This window comes from Enhydra lutris, unplaced genomic scaffold (genome assembly GCF_002288905.1).
Source record: "Enhydra lutris kenyoni isolate GAN:26980312 unplaced genomic scaffold, ASM228890v2 scaffoldscaffold46, whole genome shotgun sequence".
Lineage (NCBI taxonomy): Eukaryota > Metazoa > Chordata > Mammalia > Carnivora > Mustelidae > Enhydra > Enhydra lutris.
In genome coordinates, this window is record NW_019154130.1 from 9153143 (window position 1) to 9173304 (window position 20162).

The 20162-nt window shown below is 52.4% G+C and overlaps 1 protein-coding gene across 4 annotated transcripts in view; it reads left to right on the forward strand.

Moving 5' to 3' along the window:
• The first annotated feature begins 239 nt into the window (after nt 1-239).
• Nucleotides 240-20162, forward strand: part of LOC111156380 (two pore segment channel 1) — a 56269-nt gene continuing 36346 nt past the window's right edge. Inside the window, exons 1-2 of one of the 4 annotated variants that reach the window (XM_022517215.1) lie at nt 240-285; nt 2996-3232. In XM_022517215.1, the coding sequence (XP_022372923.1) occupies nt 3121-3232 (112 nt within the window). In that variant the 5' untranslated portion in view covers nt 240-285; nt 2996-3120. Of the gene's footprint in view, nt 301-2995; nt 3233-19952; nt 20091-20162 lie in introns of those variants that run through there. The other 3 variants (XM_022517216.1, XM_022517217.1, XM_022517214.1) reach the window with 3 other exon arrangements.

A 20162-nucleotide genomic window follows, 5' to 3' on the forward strand; every position in this document is an offset into this window, starting at 1 on the left:
AACTGGGGAAGGACGTGAGGCTTGGCCAATCAAGGCTCATCATGCAGCCTAGGTAGCCAATAGGTCGCGGCAAAGGAGAAATGGGGCGGGGCCGGCAGGGTTGAAGGGACGGTAGGCGGTGGATGGGAGAGCTGGCGCAGCTGCTGTGGTGGCAGCAGCTGAAGTGGCGGCGCTTGCGGTGGCTGCAACAGCTCCAGGCTCGGGGCTTTGGTGGCGGCGGCGCCCGCGGGCTGGGCTTCGCGGTGCGGACCCCGGCGCGCGGTCCGGGTTGCTGGGGCGGCGCGTGTAAGAATCCGAGGGGTACGAGTGACGGCCTGAAGGAGAGGGCAGGGGTCAGGGGTCAGAGGGCGCGGAGTGAGGGGTTGCGTTGTGCACTGGGCTGTGGGAGGCGGACAGGGCGGTCCCAGACCCGCTGCGGGGAAGTCATCGCGGCGCTTTTCCTCCCTCCAGCCCGGGCCGGGGCTTGGTGCCCGCTCTCCTGCCTCCCGGCTTCCTGGGGCGACCCCCACGCGGGGGCCAGACCAGGGCTGGGAGCACGTGGAGCTGGAGTCCGCATTCCTTGTCCCCCACCCCACCCCGCCATCTGCTCAGCTCCCCCGCGCCCTGAGGCGCCCCACCCACAGAGACTCGTGCCCGGGTCAGGCATGGCTGCTGGCCCGCTTTCCTGGGACCTGTCCCCGCGGGTGACCCGTCCCTTCTGGATCCTCCATAGAGGGAGAAGAAAAGTCCGGCGAAGGAGCCCTGGGCTAGGACTCAGGAGTCCTGCACTGGGTGACCTTGGGCAAGTCCCTTCTTCCCTCTGGGCCTCACTCTTTCCTTCTCAGCAAAATGATGGGCTTGACTTCAAACTGGGGGCCTGGTTCTGCCAGGAGGTAGAGGAAAATGGTTAAGTGGGCATTCAGACTGAGTTCAGACTGCCCTGGTGAAATCTGGGCTCTCCTAGTTTTCTGCTTGTAAAAGGCAGATTAAGTTAACCCCTCTAAGCCCCAGTTTTCCTCATCTGTGAAGTGGGGATATTAGCTAAATAGTATTTCTCAACAGTAGCACTGTTGACATTTGAGCCACATATTTCAGTATTGTGGTAGGTCTCGCCTGTGCCTTGTAGGATGGATGTTCAGGGGCATCCCTGCCCTCTGCCTAAGAGCACCCCTGCCCCCTAGTTATGATAATCAAAAATGTCTCTGTGTGTTGCTGGTACCCCCTGGTGGGGGGAATAGTCACCCAAGTTGAGGTCCACGGAGCTAAGATGCTGCATGCATTGCAAGCAAAAAGTCGTGAATGAAACAGTAAAAGGAAAAACCTCTAGCCCTTATAACAGTGATAAAAATTTAGAACCCTCTTCTCGATAAGATGAGAAGGTTGATTGATTCTCTCTCCTGTAAAATAAACACGGGTCTTGTTAATTGTCAAAGCGGAGTGTTGGATACGAGGAAGTTCCTTTACATAATTCTGTTTTTGAGTATGTTTGAAAATACCTGCGGTAAAAAGTTAAACAAAACAAATAAAACACATAGTTCTTAAGACAGCCGAATGGTAGCGTCTCATTTGGGATTTCCTCTTTTGTCTCTCCATTATTGGGACTGCAGAGTAAAATGAATCCCCAGACCTGGGGGAAACTTAAAAGAAGTCTTAACAGGAAGTTGGCTGGGCAGAGAGCAACCGGCTTAGCAAACAGAATGGGGCTCACTTTTGCTGTCTAGTTTTAAGAAGATATTGACGCACAGGAACTTAACTCTGATGATGTGTGAAAGATGCAAATTGCCAGGTTGCCATTTAGTGGGTGAGTTTGGAGGCAGACTTGATTGAGCCCAGAAGGCCTCAGCTTGAGGAAGGAACCTGCTGCTCATTTCAAGTTCAAAGGTCTGCTGTCAGATCTGCTGAGTCTTTACTTTGCATTTGGTCCTACTCAGCGGAAATGGGAATGTGTATAAATAGGAACTGTAACAGGCTTGTTCTGAGTGCTTTAAACTTGGGAGTCCAGGATGAGCACTTTTGCTGTGTGACTCTGGACGTCATTTTAAAAAATACTCTTCTTCTTCCTCCTAAAACACCAAAACCTAGGAGAATAATACCTATATAAGAATGAGCTGGGCACGTATAGGTGATCTGGCATGCTTAACCCTACAAATCAGTGGAGTTAGGTGCTGTGTAAATACCAAGGCTGGGTCTTGGAGAAATTGTAGAGTGGTTGATGGGATAACAGATCTGGAACCAGACTGTGTCGTTCAAAGTTGGGCTTTCTAACTGTGGGTTTTTGGGCAAGTTACTTAAATCTCTCTGAGCCTAGAGTCTCCTGCTCTGTAATGGCGGCTAGTAATCCTGTTTATTCTTACAAAGTTTCAATTAGGTTTACTTAAAAATTGCGAGGAGAACTCGCAGGACATAGGAAGTGCTCATGGACTATGAACTACTATTATTTTAATGGTTGTATTTTTTTAAAAATCTTTAAAATCCTCACAAAACACATAAACAAGGGCAAAGAGGGATGGAGGTAGAACATATTAGCCATAATCTCAATTTCCAGACATAATTACATGTAAATTTTCAGTATTTGTTTTTACAGAGTCTCCTCCCATACTTTTTAAAAATTTATTTATTTATTTATTTGACAGAGAGAGAGAGAGAGATCACAAGTAGGCATAGAGGCAGGCAGAGAGAGGGTGGGGAAGCAGGCTCCCCGCAGAGCAGAGAGCTGGATGCGGGGCTGGATCCCAGGACCCTGGGATCATGACCTGAGCCAAAGGCAGAGGCTTTAACCCACTGAGCCACCCAGGCTCTCCTCCTCCCATATTTTAATGCTATTACTGTAATATTCTTCATTAAGATATAATTCACATACCAAAAAGAATCCACCATTTTAAAGGGTACAATTCAGTAGTTTTTGGTACATTTGCATGGTTATGCAACTGTTCCTACTCTCTAATTCCAGAACTTTGTCGTCCATAGTGGTTGTATTTTGATAATAGTTTTTCTCTTTTTATCCCCCAACCCCTAGAAGATGCCTCTGATGGAGGAGTTTCTGAAGAGCACCTCTGGGCCAGTGGCTTTGAAAGGAAGCTCAAAGCAGAGACTGTTTAAAGCTCTGGACATCGCATCCTGAGGGCTGTCAGAGAGGAGAGCATGGCCGTGAGTTTAGATGACGACGTTCCCCTCATCTTGACCTTGGAGGAGGGTGGCGGTGCCCCACTAGCTCCCTCCAACGGCCTGGGCCAAGAAGAGCTGCCTAGCAGAAGTAAGACTGTGGGGTGCGCTGGGGACGGGGCACAGCTTCTCTGTTTCAGGGGGTGAGTTGTGGGCTTGGTGGTCTGGTAGTAGATGCGTGTATGCTAATGCCTGACTCCATGTCTGACCCCTGAGTTCTGACACACACTACTGGGAGACCATGGAGTCCTAATCTTGCATCCCTAGCTTAGGGATGCTTCCAGGGACTGCATAGGCTGCCCTTCCCAGGGCTCTTGCCTCCGTCAGGGCCTTACCTCCCTTGCACTTGAAGTACCCTGGCTTTGTGGATGCTTGGTGGGGACCTCAGGCAAATCTGCTCTTTGGCTAGCTTCCCTGCCCCATTCCATGTTAAAAAAAGAAACAGATTTCAACACCAGCCTCCTCTGCCCAACCTGAAACTGTTGGCAGGAAAGCAGAGATGACTGCTTCTCCACACTGAGCTCAGTCCCTGCGTTGCCCAGGACAGGGCCGGTGGCAGGGGGGGGGTGGGGGCAGGCATTGGTCGTGATGCATTGATGTGAGGGTTTGGGGTTTTGCTTTGTCTTCCTCTTAAACCAGAGCCGAGCACAAAGTGAGCCCAAGAGAGGTGAGCTTTAAATTTTTTACATTTTAATTGTGTTTCTGGCAGAATGAGAGACCTTAAAAAGCTTTCTGTTCCTTGTCCCGGAGCCACTGGGTCCAGGAGAACTTAAAATAACTTTCATTTTGTGGAGGGTCCTAAGATGTCAGGGACTCACGCTTTAGGATCTTCTCACCAAATGGATGTTCCATCTGCTGGCGGTGCTCCTGAGCCAGCACAGAGGGGTACTGCTGTCCTCCAGTCCACGAGCCTGGCTCTTCTATCTCCTTTGTCTGGAGAGAACACTGCTGAGTCGCAGGGAACTCTGCAGCCTTCCCTTGGAAGTGTTGAAGAACAGCAGTGTTTCTGGGGGTGGGAGTGCCGGTTCCCTATAAACTGGCCTCTCCTTGCTTCAGCATGTTCACCCAACTTAGAGTGGTTGAGCTGGGTGGTCCAGGGAGATTGGAATAGAAATCAGATTCTTCCCTAAGCACCATTCAGGGCCGAAAAATCAGTGGCTCTGATTTCAGGCTCACGTCTTAAATGCCGTAGAGCTGGCAGGCTAAGTATGAGGCTCTTTCCTCTCTGTTATCTTAACTAAGATCCTTTTGTAGGGTAGGCAGTATTATCCCTATTTGACAGAGGAGGAAACCATGAGTCAGAGAGGTAAATGACATGCCCAAGGTCACACAGCCAAGCACGTGGCTGAGCATCCATTTGAACCCAGGACTGTTTGACTCCCCTCCCCCTCCTCCCTTTTTTGTTCTCCTGCTCTCCTGCTCCTCCTCCTTGTTCCATCAGGAGCCCTTAATAAATGCAAGCACTAACCCTTAACATTTACGCATATTAATCTTGTCACAGAACCTCAAGATAAAATTACTGTTATTGCCCATATCACAGAGGAAGGAGCAGCCTCAGAAAGGTTGGGTAACATGTCCAAGGTCACACAGCTAGTAAGCAATAATGCCCCTCTGCCCTCCAACCCCACACCACTAGGTAAAGGTGCGTTGAAGAAAGTGATGTAAATGAATGTGACCTAGCCTTAGCTGCTGCTGCTGCTTCTTTTTTTTTTTTATGTTTTATGTTATGAGTTGGAAGCTCAACTGACTAGGGCACCCAGGTTTCCCCCCACCAACCCTGCCCAGTCTCAGCTTCAAAGTAGGATAGTCCCTAGTGTGGAGGGTGGCCAGGTCCACGGCCAACAAAGGAATGGACTGCAGGGGTGGGCGGTTGACATACTAAGGGTGTGGGTCATTCTGGAAGTAGTTGGGCTCAAGATTCTAAATTGGAATCCTGGTCATTGTCTGGGTGCCTCTTTTAAGTCCTTCCACAGCACCAGAGCTGATGGTCCGGGTGTCTGGCTGTCCTGTGGATCAGAGTGGGAAGAGCAACTTAGTTCTGTGTCAAGATCAGATTTTGAACCACTGATGGAGCTTGAGTGGGAATTAGGCCCAGTAGACAATAAAACCAACCTTGGATGGGCCTCTAGTGAGGCTATTCTTATCTTGGTGAAGTTGGTAGCTTCTTTGGCTGTTAAAAACAACGAAAGGGGCGTCTGTGTCTCAGTTGGTTGAGGGACTGCCTTGGGCTGAGGTCATGATCCTGGGGTCCTAGGATCAAGTCCCGCATCAGGCTCCTTGGTCAGCAGGGAGTCTGCTTCTCCCTTTGACCCTCCCCCTCTCATGCTCTCTCTCTCTCAAAAAAAAAAAGAAAAAAGGAAAAAAGAACAATGAAATATAAAACCATCAAGGTCCAAAGAAACTGTGCTTTCTGCACAGTGTGTTGGTGCCTCAGTTTCCCTTCTCACCCTCTTACTAGGTCATTTGCTCAGACCTCTGGGAACTAATGGTATAATCCACCAAGGCTTGTTGGCAAAATGGTGGGGCCTGAGGACAGTTTGACCTGTGTTATTTTGTGCTTGGATTTGGCATTGACCTTCTACTCAGCGTCCCCCAACCCTGCTGTCTGAGCAGCATGTCTAAAACTGGACCCAGTACTCTCCCCAGCATGCAGCTCCCCAGGACCTCACTGTCCCCCATGGGAAACAGGCCAAGCTCTTTAGCTGGTGTTCAAGGCCTTGCGTGTTCTAGCACCTTCTTGCCCGGGCAGTCTCATTGCCAGCCTTAGCCCCCAGTGTCATACTGCCTCCAGTTCTGCGAAACTACCATGCCTTCTTAAACCTCTCTGCGTTGCCGGGACTCTGTCTGGAAGGTCTTTCCCAGGATGCTTGTTTCCAGTTCCATCTTGGGAATCCTGCTGATAATCCCATCTCTTTGAAGGCTTCACCGAACCTCCCCTTCCCGACACGGCTAATTACTCACTGCCCTTTTCTGCTTCGGTATCTAGATGAGGCTTCCACGGTTACAAGTCGCTGACTGTGTGGTAATGACTTGTTTAACCATCTGATTACCTCCAGCGCCCCGAGTTCCATGCATCTTCGTATCCCTCAGCTCCATGTCTATTGTATATAGGTCCTCAACAAATCATGGTGGAAATAAACCTCGTTGGGTTTCTGGAGCCTTGTAGCTGGCTCGTGCGTGTGGCTGTCAGGGCCTTGGTCAGAAGTGGGCGACATCTCCCCCTTTGTCTTCTCCTAACCAGTGCTTGGAATCTCATAGCTCAAGGCCAATTGCCCTGGAGGCTGCCCCCGTCACTCCCAGGCTGTGGCTAACATAAACCCTTGCAGTATCAAGGAGTTGGCCGAATTCACAAAGCAGAACTGGCAGCTACGTGGGCATGAGCCACTGAGACCCAAGCCAGCTTTCTAAGAGCGTGAGCCTTCCTCGAGCTTGGGCCCCTGCCCAACCCAGCAGCTGTCACGGAGGCCTTCTGGCGGCTCTGTACCTGTGTCCTCCTTTGTGGAGGACATGGCAGCTGGAGCGACCATGACAAATAGCACAGAGTGGGGGCTTAAGCCACTGAAGTTCATTTTCTGACAGTTTTGAAAGCTGGAAGTCCAAGATCAAGGTTAGGGTTAGTTTTCTTTTCTGAGACCTCCCTGCTTTCCCTGAAGACAGCCGCCTTCCGACTGTGTCCTCACATGCTCGTCCCTTAGTCTGGGTGTCTGGGTCCTCATCCATTCTTACAAGGACACCAGTCAGATTGGATGAGGGCCCAGCCACAGGACCTCATTTTACCTTAATTAGCTCTTTAAAATACAGCCACATTCTGAGGTCCTGGGGTTAGAACTTCAGCATGGGAAGTTTAGGGGGACACAGTTCAGCCTGTAACCCTTCTTGCCCTCTCCTCACATGCACGTGCGCAGGAACCTGGCCGTACTGCCTATGACCTTTGACCCTGCGCAGGGGACGAGAGAGGGGGTTTCCGCGCTGGGGCGTTATCTCCGCAGGACACTGGAGGGTTGGGATCGTTTTTTCTTTTTTCCCTTTGTGGGCAAGAATGGATTTTATCCAAGACTCAGATGTCTCTGGGCTCTAAGAGCTGCTGCCGAAATGCTAATGAGTGACTCATTGGCAGAAGACGTCGACTTGATAAAGGAGGCAGGTAGAAGCAGAGTATTTAAAGCCTGGAAATTAGGAATAACCTTGAAAACGGGCAGTGGAGCTGGCATTTGACAGCGTGGTTTCAAAATAGCTCACGGTGTGCACTGCGTAGCCGGCAGTGGTCTCGACGGCCGCTACGCCACAGTGTCTGAGCGCTGGGGGCAGTACAAAGGATTTTCCGAGGGAGTTCTGGACACACTCACCTTTTGCCTTCTCATTGCCTTTTGGCCCAACAGTTGCCTAAGATGGGCCTGCGCTCTGTGCTTTTTCTGCGTATAAAAAGGATTGGGGTCGAGGGGAGTAGCTGAGACACTTCATGTCATGGGGCTACTTTGGTGCCAGTGGTCCCTGGTTTCCAGGTGACGAGCCATGCAGGGATAATGCTAAGGTAACAGGGGAGAGGAGCCCCCTCTTCCTCCTTCACCCTGATGCCTGATATGCCGTTGGGAGTTACCTCACTCATTCCATATCTAGCAATGTAGAGGGCGGCTGCCCCCTGGTAGGGGGCCAACATGTGACATTCTGGCTCCCTTTCCGGAGTCTTCATGCAGCCAGAGCCAGTTGGCACCAGGCTCAGTCAAGGTGGGCCAGAGCCGTTGGCCTTGGGGCAGGAATAGCCAGGATGATCTGGGAAAGAGCATGGGGCTGTCCACCCAACGACCAACCCCACAGGTGAACTCTGCATCACAGAAATCTGGGGCTATAGTTCTTGCCCAATGTCCTTGCCAAAGAGTGAACTCTGCCCAAGGGACTCATGTAGCTTTTGTTCCTTGTGATAGCCTGGGTGGTGGACTGGTTCAGCATGCGGGCTCTAGAGTCAAGCTCCAGGGTGCCAGTCCTAGCTACACAGGGATCTTTGCCTCTGTAAGTCTCAGCCTCCTCATCTGTAGAGTGGGGTCATGCTAGCATCTCCCAGGAGGGTTGTTGGGATGTAGTGAGATCACGTGCGTGCTCTCCCCATGAGACGAGCTCAGCCAGTCATAGGTGGTGGCGTCATGGCCGGAGACTGGGCTGCTGCTTTGGAACATCATGGTACATGAGCAGGAGTCCTAAACCCAGGCCCGGATCTGAATCCTGTCTGCCTCACTCCTGGCCCACGGGTGGCCACGGGCGAGCCAGGAAGCAGCGGCAGCGTGGCAGCTGGAAACCAAACAGCAGTTAGATTTTCACAGCCTCGCAGGGAGCCTGGGCATTTGGCTCCGCAGAGTCATTCCCCAGGCTTTCTTCGGGCCTTACCAAGGCAGAACGCCGGGTGTCACCAGGCCCGTGGAGGCACCCATTAAAATGAGCAAGCACGCGGCCTGCTGGGTTCCAGCCTCCTAACCCAGACTTGAAGCCTTTCGCTTCCTCAGCCCTCCACATCTTCACAGGGGATCCTGTCTGTTGCCTCAGGCCCCCCCACCACGAAATGCCATCTCTCCCCTCTGCACGCAGAAAGCTGCCACGGCGAAATGGCAGTCATGGCAGCTGGGTGCGGGCTGGAGCGCTGGCTGTGCTATTCTCTCCCCATCGCCTCACGTTTGCTCCGGAGTGCTCCGGCAGCCAGAGCAGCTGGCTTCTCAGCTTCCAAGTCAGGGAGGGAACCTGGGAGGGCTTTGATGGCTCACAGCAGTGCGTCTCTGGGGGCTCCTGATGGCCGCGTCCTCCCCGAGGCTGCCTCGAAGGGTGGCCCAGGAGGGAAACTCAGGCTCTTGAGGGGAACCCCCAAGGCTGATGGCGGTCCCCAGACTGACTCCATCCCACCTTGGTGTTCAGAAAGCCCACAGGGTGGCTCTCCATTCTTATCTCTTTGCTGGGGCAAATTCCCTGATTTGGACATTTTTCACTCCTTCCCTTCTCTCCTGGTCAATCCAAGCCAAGTAAGGTCTTACATGATAAAGATCACGGCTCTCGGGTGCGATGCCCCTACTGTGTGCCCAGCGGTGTTCAGTGTTCTTTGCTCATGCTGGCTCTCTCACTGGATGCTCCCAGTGGATGTGTGTTGCTGGCACCTTCAGGATCCCTGTCTGACAGGTGAGGAAACTGATGCTCTGGGAGGTTGGAAACTTCCCCAAGGTCAGGCAGCCAAGAAGTGCCGTGGCATCGACTTAGGTCTTCTAACCCCAGACTCTGGCCCTTACCTCAAGCGCTACATGCCAAGAGTTAAACTCTGTGGAAGAGGGAGAATTTTAGGCTCAATTTTCTTTTCCAAAAGGAAGTCGGTTTCCCTCTCTCTCTCTCTCTCTTTTTTTTTTTTTTAACTTTTATTTCCTACGAGGCACATTATTCTAAATTGGAGTTCCATACCTAGAGCTCCTTTTCATAGTGTAAAAATATCCAAGCCGATGGGGTGTAATTGTACAAACTGTTGGATCCTCACAGAGGAACCAGGAAACATGGGCAAGTGAAAAACCAGACCACAAAGGACACCCACGACTCCCCCCAGTAGAAAACTCCGGCTCTCTCTGCCACACAAGCCCTTCCTCACCTCTTCCTTCACACAGGCATTGGGCTCAACGTTCCTTCATGGTGGTGGGGCTGAAAATGAGAACTTGGAGGAGTCCAGATTGGGGAATAGAAAAGGATGAAGGAACACCAGCTTGGGAGTGTGGCATGAGGCTCAAAAGGCTGGCTGGGGTCCTGAGGAGGGTGACCCCCTGAGGTCAGTGGTTCTTGGGATAGGTGACCCCCACATCCGGGCCCTCCAGAGGATGTCCTTGGACTGGATAACCGAGTTAGGTCATGGGTGTTTGGGCTGCCTTGGGCACCGAGGACCCCTTTTGCCTTGTTTGTGCTTTGTGGGAGGGACTTATTTCGCTGGAAATATATCCACTTCCCTCTCTTTGAACCACTTGAGAAGATCTGGTTCAGCAGAATTGAACCTGTAGCATAGGTGCTGGGGCCCGGTGGGCCTGGGCCTTTGCTTCCTGGTGCTGCCCCTCTTGCTGCCCCTTCCTTCACTCTGGCACCTGCCGCTGTGTAGGCCCACAGGCTGGTCGTTACCAGATTTTCCACGGCATCAGGAGAAGTCAAAACCTACACTTTTAGGGGCGTTTGGGTGGCTCAGTGGGTTAAGCCACTGCCTTTGGCTCAGGTCATGATCCCAGGGTTCTGGGATCAAGTCCCGCATCGGGCTCCTTGCTCAGCGGGGAGCCTGCTTCTCTCTCTGCCTCTGCCTGTTTTTCTGTTTGCTTGCGCTCTCTCCCTCTTTCTCTCTCTCTCTCTCTCTCTGACAAATAAATAAATAAATAAATCTTCAAAGAAAAAAGCACCTACACTTTTAATCAGGAGTCTTCTGACTTTTAAGTGTCGGTAGCAGTTCTCCTTTCTTAAACACAGCTGACCAAATAAAATCTGGTCAGTGGGCTGCCACGCTATGACCGCTGAGCAAGAGCCCACCAAGTCAGCCTCGGCTTTCTGTTGAGAACCAGCCACCTCAAAATCAGAAAACACTATACAGCTGACCAACGAACTATGGCCCATAAGATGTTCTTGACCCTTGCGTGGCATTCAGTGGGACTTGGAACTGGCCGGGAGGTTTCTCTCTGCTTCCACATGATTTGCCTAGAGGAAGACCAGATTTCATCCATCTGTGGACTGGAGGCCGGAGCTGGGGGGTAGGAATGCCGTGGGCACGGAAGGATGAGAGGACAGAACAGGCGGGCGCATCTCCCACAAACTCCTTTGTCTTCCTTTTCTGTTTATCCTTTCCTCCCTCTGGGTTGTGATTCATGTGACTGCCGGAGGACCCATTTCTCATTCTTCTCATCGGCATTCTGTCCAACTTAAAGATTCTCCTCTTTGTTCTTAGCTATTTGAACCAAGCTGGCTGAAACTTCTTTTTCTTTTCTTTTCTCTTTCCTTTTTTTTTTTTTTTTTTTGGCTTTTACTTTGAGATGTAGAACATTCAAGCTGGTGTTAGAAATAAAAAAAAGTAATAGTCTAATAGCTAGTATCCGTCTCCTAATTCTTCTTATGTTAACCATCACTGCCTTCTTGTCAACTGAAAAACGAAGTAGAGCTTTTCAGCTGGTGGATGCGTTATTTCTGAAGAACTTAGACCAAACAGCCACTATGGAGGTCAGAAGAAAGAGTCAGATGTAGTTATGGCTTGTGAAGGACCGATGGTCTGGTTGGCCTCGAGGCAAATGAGTACGAAGCGCGTTTCTTTTGCAGCGTGTGTTATAACTGTGGAAGGGACTTGGAGTTGGGAGAAGAAGGAAGGCAGGGGAGGTGGGATATGGGGCAGGCGGAGTCGGGCTTTCTGATTTGGGGCTGGAGTAGCAGCAGCAGAAGCTCTAGAGAGACTGTGTTTGAGCGGGCGGAGTCTTTCAGGAAATGCGCAGGGAGTGAAGATTGTCCTGGAGGAAGGGATCAGGGGGACGAAGGCCTGGAGGTGTCGAGTGGGTGGATGTGCGGGGTGCTTGGGTTGGAGGATGGGGAGGAGAGACTGGCTCCTGATCTTGAAAGTTCCGTCACCATCTACCCTTGGGGCCAGGCCAAGGAGCTGGGACCTCATCCCGGGTGACAGTGAAGCCCGAGAGGGTGCTCTCAGCAGGAGGGTGACACGGTCATGTTTCCGGGGAGTGTCTGAGAATTCACGCAGGCCACCGTGCGAGGAGTGTTTGGAGATGGGTGTGGTGGCCCGGGGACCTGGTGGACCTGTTTTGTTCGGCCCGAACAGTGTTTTCAGAAGCGGCTTCACGGAGCAGGCCCCTTGATCACGGGATAAGCACGTAGCACCCGTGGTCTCACACACCCCAGCTTGCCCTGGTTGTTACTCGCTGGGGGCCTGTAGGCATTTGAGTTTGTTGCCTTCGGAGTAAATATGGCGGGGACAGTGCTAGTGGGGATGGCACCGGGGGTGGTTAAGAGTATGTGCTCGAGGATCAAGCCAGCTGAGTGTGAATCTGCTCTGCCTTTACTGTCGTGGGTTAAACAAGGTGGCATACCGCACACCATCCGTACGGTGCCTGGTTTACACCAGAAGGAGCCCTTGGTGGATGCGAGCCATTATTAGGGACAAAGCAAGCAGACCTATTTTCTGGAGGGCCTAGAATGCCAATAGCAGGAGTTTGAACTTGGTCAAGGAGGGCAAGGGAGCTTCTGTGTCTGTTTGGGCCAGAAAGTGACATGATGACAGAGCAGCATCTCCCCTGTGACCCTTGCCAACTCTGGCTGCCTTCCCCGCCACCATGATGCTCTTCCTCAGAAACCCTGAGGTGGGCGAAGCCCTGAATAGGAACGGCTTTTCTCCCTGGACATTGGGAGGTGGGTGGAGAGGAAACTCCCAGAGTGTCCTGTAGCGGCAGGAGCCAGGTTTGGCATTTTTCTGTCTTTCCCGACCAGGCTCTGGCCCTCCCCAGGGCCGGGTCCTGCACACAGCCTCGGGGCTCAGCTCCCTGCCCGCCTCGTTCTGGGCCCTCAGGAAACATCTGGGCCATACAGAACTGAGGAGTACTCGCACAGGCTCACCTGGCCTGGGGAGTAGGGCAGTGCCTCCCAGACACATCAGGGACTGCGTCCAACACGGGGAAAGGGGTCAGGAAAAGAAGAGTGAGGTTGGGATGAGTCTGTTCCGCTGTGCCCGGGCCCACCACGCCTTTCCTAGTCCCACTGCGCCAAGCCCTGAGGATCAGAAAGGACCTACTCTCCTGATCTAAAAAAGCATGGCCTCTGACTGCATCCGGCAGATAAGTTTCTGCTTTATTCCTGCGCGCTGACACAGGGCCTGAACAATCCATTGTAATCGAGGGTTGATCAGGAAGTTCTCAGTCAGCTCAGCCGGGAAGCTAGATCTAACTTTGTCTGTCGTCCCAAACGATAAAGCCTTCACGGGGTGCATTTCCCCTCCGCGGGGAAAAGAAGAGTTGGAGTCTGTCCTTGTAGCCACCCTTCGTGTACTGAGGAAGTGAATACAGCTGGGGTATTTGGATTGCACATTTAAAAAATAAATCTATTTTAATATATTTATATTTGTTTAAATATAATTAAAGTATAATTTAAAAAAAGTATATATATATATCTGTTTGAGCTGTAAAAGCAAGCACAAAGCATAATATTGCAGCCCTAGTGTCTTTTCATTTTCATTTTAGAAGGCGTGATTTAGGGCTTTTGTATTTCCACGAAAGCCTCAGTTACGTTTGGGGATTCTCCTAGGTGAAGGCGCGGTGACTTCTGGACCGACCCTCGCAGACACCTCCCACGAGTGCTCTGTGGGCTCCACCCCTACTCCCAGGTCCAGCAGTGAATCCAGTAGCTGCCAATCTGTGCCCTTTATGCTGCCTTGAAGTCTGTCTTCCCCGAAGCCACTGTCCTTACTCTTCTGTTAGTGGCAGCAAGCCCTGTGACACTGGCTTGCTGAAGGAAAAGCTGTGTGCAGTCATGTTTCAGTTGGTTTACGCCTGTAGGCCTCGTGCAGTAATGACGTGCATCCCCATTTTGCAGGTGGGCAGTTGGAGGCGCGGAGAGTGAAGCTGAGTGGGGCCCGTTCGTTCCGTCCCTGATGGTGGGCGTTCGGGCAGACTGGTGTGTGGCGAGCCCTAATCCCAGAACCCGCCACCTCTGCTCTCGGGCCTTGCCCAGAAGGAGCGCATCTCTGCTCAGTCTCCAGTGGCCTTGAAAGTTTCACTAACCTCAGAGTGTAGACAAGGAAACCATAAACTTCCTCCCACTCCCATGGTGAAGGTTAGGCCAAGTTCTCGGATCAAGTGCAAGATGAAGCCCTTTGAAGCCAAGTACTCTGACCCACCTTCCTTGCCTTGCTCTGAGGCCCTGGCAGGGGTCCCGGTACTTTGCAGGCCATGAGAAATTTCTTCTCAGTTACACTCTGTGCTGACTGGCCTCCCTTCTTTTACTCCACCCCAGAACTCAGAATCCATAATCAGAAGTCTTAAAACGTGGCACCACTCACATAATCTCATTTGTTTTCTCATTTATATTTTTGAGATTTTATTTATTTATTTATTAAAGATTTTATTTATTTATTTGACAGAGAGAGAGATCACAAGTAGGCAGAGAGGCAGGCAGAGGGAGAGGGGGGAAGCAGGCTCCCTGCTGAGCAGAGAACCCGATGCAGGGCTCAATCCCAGGACCGTGAGACCATGACCTGAGCTGAAGGCAGAGGCTTAACCCACCAAGCCACCCAGGCACCCCAAGATTTTGTTTATTTATTTGAGGGAGAGAATGGGTAAGAGAAAGCATGAGAGGGGAGAAGGTCAGAGGGACAAGCAGACTCCCCATGGCTGGGAGCCCAATGCGGGACTCAATCCCGAGACTCCAGGATCACGACCTGAGCTAAAGGCAGATGCTTAACCAACTGAGTCGCCCAGGCGCCCTTGTTTTCTCATTTAAACCACTTTTCAGTACCAGTGTCGCCATGGGCTGCTGTCACCTGCTTTTGATCTAGCCCTACCCCAACTTTCTCTAGCTAAAGACCTTTGTCCTTTTTTCTACCCAGCCTTCCCCAGGCCTCCCAAACCAGTTAGGGTAGTGGCTGCCCGTCCACACCCTCACATTCTCTACGCCGTCTATGCCTCCTTCTCTGCTCTCCAGGCACAGAGGCCCCTTCCCTCCCTAGCACCTGCGTGCAATAGATCTGATTGATGTCTTATGGACTGGATCGAGGTTTGCTTTGCACCATGGTGGGTTCCTAAAGGTTGTAAGAAAGTGGAATTTTGGTGAAGTAGATAATTTAAAATAAGGGCAAGAGGGCTGAGTTTGACAAAGCATCTTCACAGTATGATTCATATGCCTGAGTTCATCTGGTGTCGAGTTGGGTTTTATAAACCAAGTTCCTTTCAATCAGGGTTTAGCCTGTTTGTGGGTGTCTTTCCAGTGTCTCTGTGATGCCCATTCAGGGCGGCTGGGTTGGACAGGGCAGGAAGGCACTGTGTGCCCCTCGGTGTAATGTCTGGGTAGGCGCTTTTGTTTTGGGTGTTGATACGGGGCACGGATGTACCTCTTTCTGGTGGTACAAGTTTTGCAAAGGTGGAGACCGTGACTTTTCTACTCATAGCAAGACCACTTCATAAACAGATGTGAAGTAATGTGTCTGGGAGTGACTCACCAGGTTCACAGAATATCCAAGGCCCCAAGTGACTCTGTGGGTCACAGCTTAGCCAGCTCCGGCAGCCATCTGGGGTGACAAGAAGACTCATACACATGTGATGGGTCAGAAATAGTCCAGGCAGGGCCTGGTCCTTGCTGCCCCTGGGAAGAGCTGAGTTTTTGGATGGTTCTAGCACTTTGCACTTCTCCGGGAGCCCACACGTGTCCCATAATTGCCGTGGTGGCCTGGGGTGCTCGGCTCCCACCTTCCCACCCCTCACCCCACCACCCTGCCATTGGTAGGCTGCCTTTTTTTCTTCTGCTGTAATCTCTCTTTTTGTTGGATTGGGTATTTATTTTTAATTTTTAATTTTTTTTTTTTTAATTCCTTTAGCTCTTGCTGAAAATCAGCTTGGGCAGAGTGGTGGTGCTCAGTGCTGGCTAATGGCTTGGAGCCCCTCCAAGCCGCCGGATGTGTTGGCTCTCACTTGTGGGTGGTCGTTGACAAGCGTGATGTCTCCTCTCTGTGACTCCCGAGGGTGCCCTCTTCTTGCCGGCTCGGCTGTTCACACTTGGCTGGCTGGCCTTGTCGTTGGCAATCGCAGTTTTTATGGCGCACCCCGGGGCTGGTCTGGTCGCCTCGACAGGGCCCAGATTTGTTCAGTACGAGAGCCCATTCGGCCTCCAGGCCCTTTGGCCCGTGTGGTCGTGTTGCAGGTTATTTTGTGCTGTTTTTGATGTGGAGCTCAGATGCCGGCCCAGGGTGCCTAGAGACTCCAAGTCTGGAGACCGGTGGCTTGGGAGAACTCTCAGGTCGTTAGAGATGTGGGCGTGTGTTGTGTGGGCGATGTTGTCTGCTGGCACTCTCCAACATTCTGGCGCTTCTTCAAAGACTGTTAGTCTACAGAGAAGGACGGGGTTGAAATTCCGGGGTCATCGGCTGGTAGCTGCATAAGCTCAGGTGAGGAGCTGAGCCTCAGTTTCTACATCTGTAAAATTGGGATAAGAATACCTCCATTCAGGGTTGACTTAAAGATTAAGTGGGAAATTCCATATAACACGGCCTAGGACCAACTCAGTAAATAGTAACAAAGTGTCAGGGTTTCATTTTCAACAAAGTGGCGATGTTTCCCCTTCCTGAACCCTGAGTAGGCCATTTAAGGACTCTGGATCAAGGGCTCGAGCATGCTCTTCCTGCTCCTAGGCAGGGGCTGGTGCGGACGCGGATCCATGACACCACAGGGGCGTTGTGGAGAATGAGTCTCATGGCCAGAAGCGTCTTCCGAATGCCGCTTGTCTGCTGAGCTCTCGTGGGGGCTCTGGAAGTGCCCGCGTGCGGTGAAAAATGTCTCCTCTCCCGGGTCACCCTTCCACAGCTCCCGTCCCTGTCCCTGTGTGGTTCACAGTTAGCATTTCTGAGGCTTCCAAGTGAACACGGGACAGATGTTCGCACAGGTGCTGTATTCCTCACTGGGTAAACAGTGGGGCTTGCAGCCTGTGTGTGTGTGTGTGTGTGTGTGTGTGTGTGTGTGTGTGTGTATGTGAGAGAAGCAGTTGGGAGGGGAGGCTTCTGAAGGGTGCGCACATCTCACAAATGTCTTTTCAAGGCACCCAAAGCGTTTTGCACATGTTAAGTGCTCAGTAAATCCTTGGTGATGAGTGACAGTCCCAGTGAAAGCCCTTTGTTTCCATAAACCCAGTGACGCAGGGGCAGGAAGCAGAATTGCAAGCCGAGTCTTGACTATCATGGATGAAGGAGGGAGAGATGCCATCCTGCCTGCGGGCATCCAGCAGACACTCGTTCCCTCTCTGCCCCGGCAGAAGGGGTAGGGGTCTGCGGGGCACATAGTCATGGCCGGTGCGGAGTGGTGAGGAGGCTTAGGTAGCAGAGGTGAGCGTGGTAGCTCCCGGCGGGGCACCTGCCCTGCACAGATGCGCTCACGGTGCTGCCCTGGGAGACTGAACTTGAGATTTTGCTGCGTGCAGCGTCTGTAGATGGGGTTGTGAGGTTCACCAAGACGGGCCGCCTCGTCACGTGCTTCTGATTGGCACACTTGCTCGGGTTGCTTCCCTTTGGACCCAGTGGCTCAGGCCCTGTCTGCTTCAGCCGGTCTGCTCCTCCTGCCTTGTCTCTGCCTGGGTCAGCTTCAGGATCACCGAACCTTCTCTAGCTTCCCAGAAATGCCCTGCTGTTTGCTTCTTTGAGCTTTATGCCTGACCTTCCCTGTTTCTGGAATGTTGTCCCCCACCCCCCGCCTCAATGCACTTGTGAATCGTCTTCATCCTTCATCCTTCAGAAGTGGCCCAGACATCACCCCTGAATCTCCCTGCATCTGCCCACGAGCCCCCATGGAGGGCAGTTCTCATACCCTTTTCTAGGCTGTTGTAACTAAGAAGTGACTTAATGCACCAGAATCACGTTCCTTCTCGTGACTCCTGATGGTGAGCTCCATGAGGACAAAGTACATGTTTTGACTTTTTTCAAGTCCAACACCTGGCACATGCCTGGTATTCAGTAGGTGCTAAATAAATGTCTTTAAATTAAGCCGTATTTGTTTGTATCAGGAAGGCCAGCCTTTTAAAATTCCACCCTCCCTTGTTCTCCCCCAGATTACTGCATGATTTATGAAGCCTGCCCAGTGGCTGTCAAGGTCATGTTTGCAACCTCAGGGAGCAAGTGCTCTGAGTAGCCAGTTGGGGGTGGGCTCCTGGGGCAGTAACCACTACCCTTAATTACAAGAGCCTCTGTTTACAGCTACTGCTCTCAACCTTCTAGCCCTTTCCCTGACAGCTCAAGGCCCTTGTGTGGCTGACCTCCTGTACCTACAGAGAATCCCTCTGGATTTGGCCGCGTCGGTCTCTGTCAGCGGGCCAGAAACGAAGTTGAGGGTGGCACAAGGCATTATCCTGGCTACTTCCAAACCAGGCTCCTCCTTCTAGAACAGTGGTTGACCCGTAGTACTGGCCTAGTTGAGCCTTTTGTTTTTCCTTTCCTCCTCTGGCCTGAGCCTTTGGCAGAACGAGTTTTGGGCTCGAGGCCAGCGATTCAGCTATGTTGGCTCTGTGCCAGCCCTCCCCTTCCTGGAGGTCAGGATATCTGCCCAGGGCTCTGTCCGTGTTTGCTGTCTTTCCTAGCATGCACTGATAACATGGCCCTACGTCCCGTGCCATCTCGCAACCAGTCATCAGAAAGAGGCCCGAGCGGGAGGAAATGTGTGCCCCGCTTTCTTGCCGCAGAGTGTCTTTTGCTCGGTTTTTATCTGGGGGCCTTTGAAGAGCCAGCCAGCAGCAGAAGCGGTGCCCGGAAAACTCATCAGTGTCACTCTGGTTTATTTTCCTCTGCTCTCGGAGTTTTTTTCCCATGGAGTGGGGCTCTCAGTGACAACTGGCGAACGGTTGGGCGGTGGCTCGTTGTCATTCTGGCGGGCACTGGTTTCCGGGGGGGCTCCGGGTGCTTTGTGGGCATTCACATTTGTTTCTGTACCGCCCAGAGCACAGCTGGCCCCAGTCCCAGTTAACGGGTGGAGAAACTGAGGCTCTGGGGATTCTGATGGCGAACCAGCGGGAGGGAAGGGGCCCAGTCGGGAGGGAGGCTCGAAGAGGATGTGCAGTGTGCGTGTGTTTGAGAGTGGGTGAGGTCGTGCACATGTAAGAGGGGGAGAAGGACGACTAGCAAGGATGGAACGGGACTAGAGAGCTTGGTATAGACCTGCCCAGCGGCACTCCCGGTCTGGCGTTCTTCCCCATCCGGGAGCTCATAGGCCTTTTATCCATAGAGGCCTCTGGCCCTAGGCCCCCGAGGAAGGTCTCAGTGGCTTCCGCAGCCCATGCAGACCCTGCCCTTGCTGGGTCTGGGGGTTGGATCCCAGAAGTCCTCCCTTCCTGCCTGTTCTTTCCGTTCTTTCCGGCTCCTCCCTAGTGCAGCTTTATGGCGGCATATGGAAACTGTTTCTATTTACCCTGCGCCACCAGGATGCTGCTGTGTTCTGTGCTCCAGCGAACGGAAACCTTGGATTCCCCGCAGGGTCATTTCAGAGGCTGCATGCAAAGCAGCCAGCTGTTTTGCAGGGAACGTCTGGGCCCTGTTACATCAGCGCAGAGAAAGCGTTACCATCTGTGCAAACAGGTCATCCTGGTTTGGCGGCCTGTCGTCTGCATGGGGAACTTCTCTCCTACTTGGAGTCAGTTTTTTCTTACTGTTGTTTTGTATTCGAAGGCCTGCCCTGTTGGCCTTTCCTTTCAACTCCTTCCCCTCCTCCTGCGGGTGATTTTATGTTCACCTCCCTGGGCTGGCTGCCAGGATCCAGGGAGGGTAGTTAAGGAGTAGGGGTTGCGTAAATCTTTAGTGGCTAAGGTCTGCGGGCAGAGGAGGCCGTAGCCTGGTTTCCACTGGAGAGCTCTCTGCCTGGGGCAGCAGAGGAGCAGAACAAACTGTTTCTCTTCGGGAACTTTCCCCGGAGGCACAGAATGGGATCTTCTTGGTTGCCAAGAATGTCGCTGGTCAGCTTCCTCCGGCCCTTTCAAAACCTGTGAGCAAGAGCCAGTGGAGAAGCTGGCTTGCTGGGAGGGCCTGGAAGTCTGCTTCTCCCACCCTCCTGTACCCACTGTGTGTCTTTTTCCTTCTTCCTTCCTGCTCCCAGGCCGGCTGCCTCCCAGGAACGCGGACATGCAGAGGCCGGGGCCGGCGGCCGTTTTCCTTCTGGAGGAGGTAGTGGAGGGCCAGCTCCCCATCAGCCCTGTGGCGAGGTCATCCCGTCTCCACCAGATGGGCCCTTGCGGTATGCCTTGACCTTGCCTTTCCAGCTCACCTGGAAGAGCCTGCCCTGCTCTGGGTGTGAGGATAGTGCCAA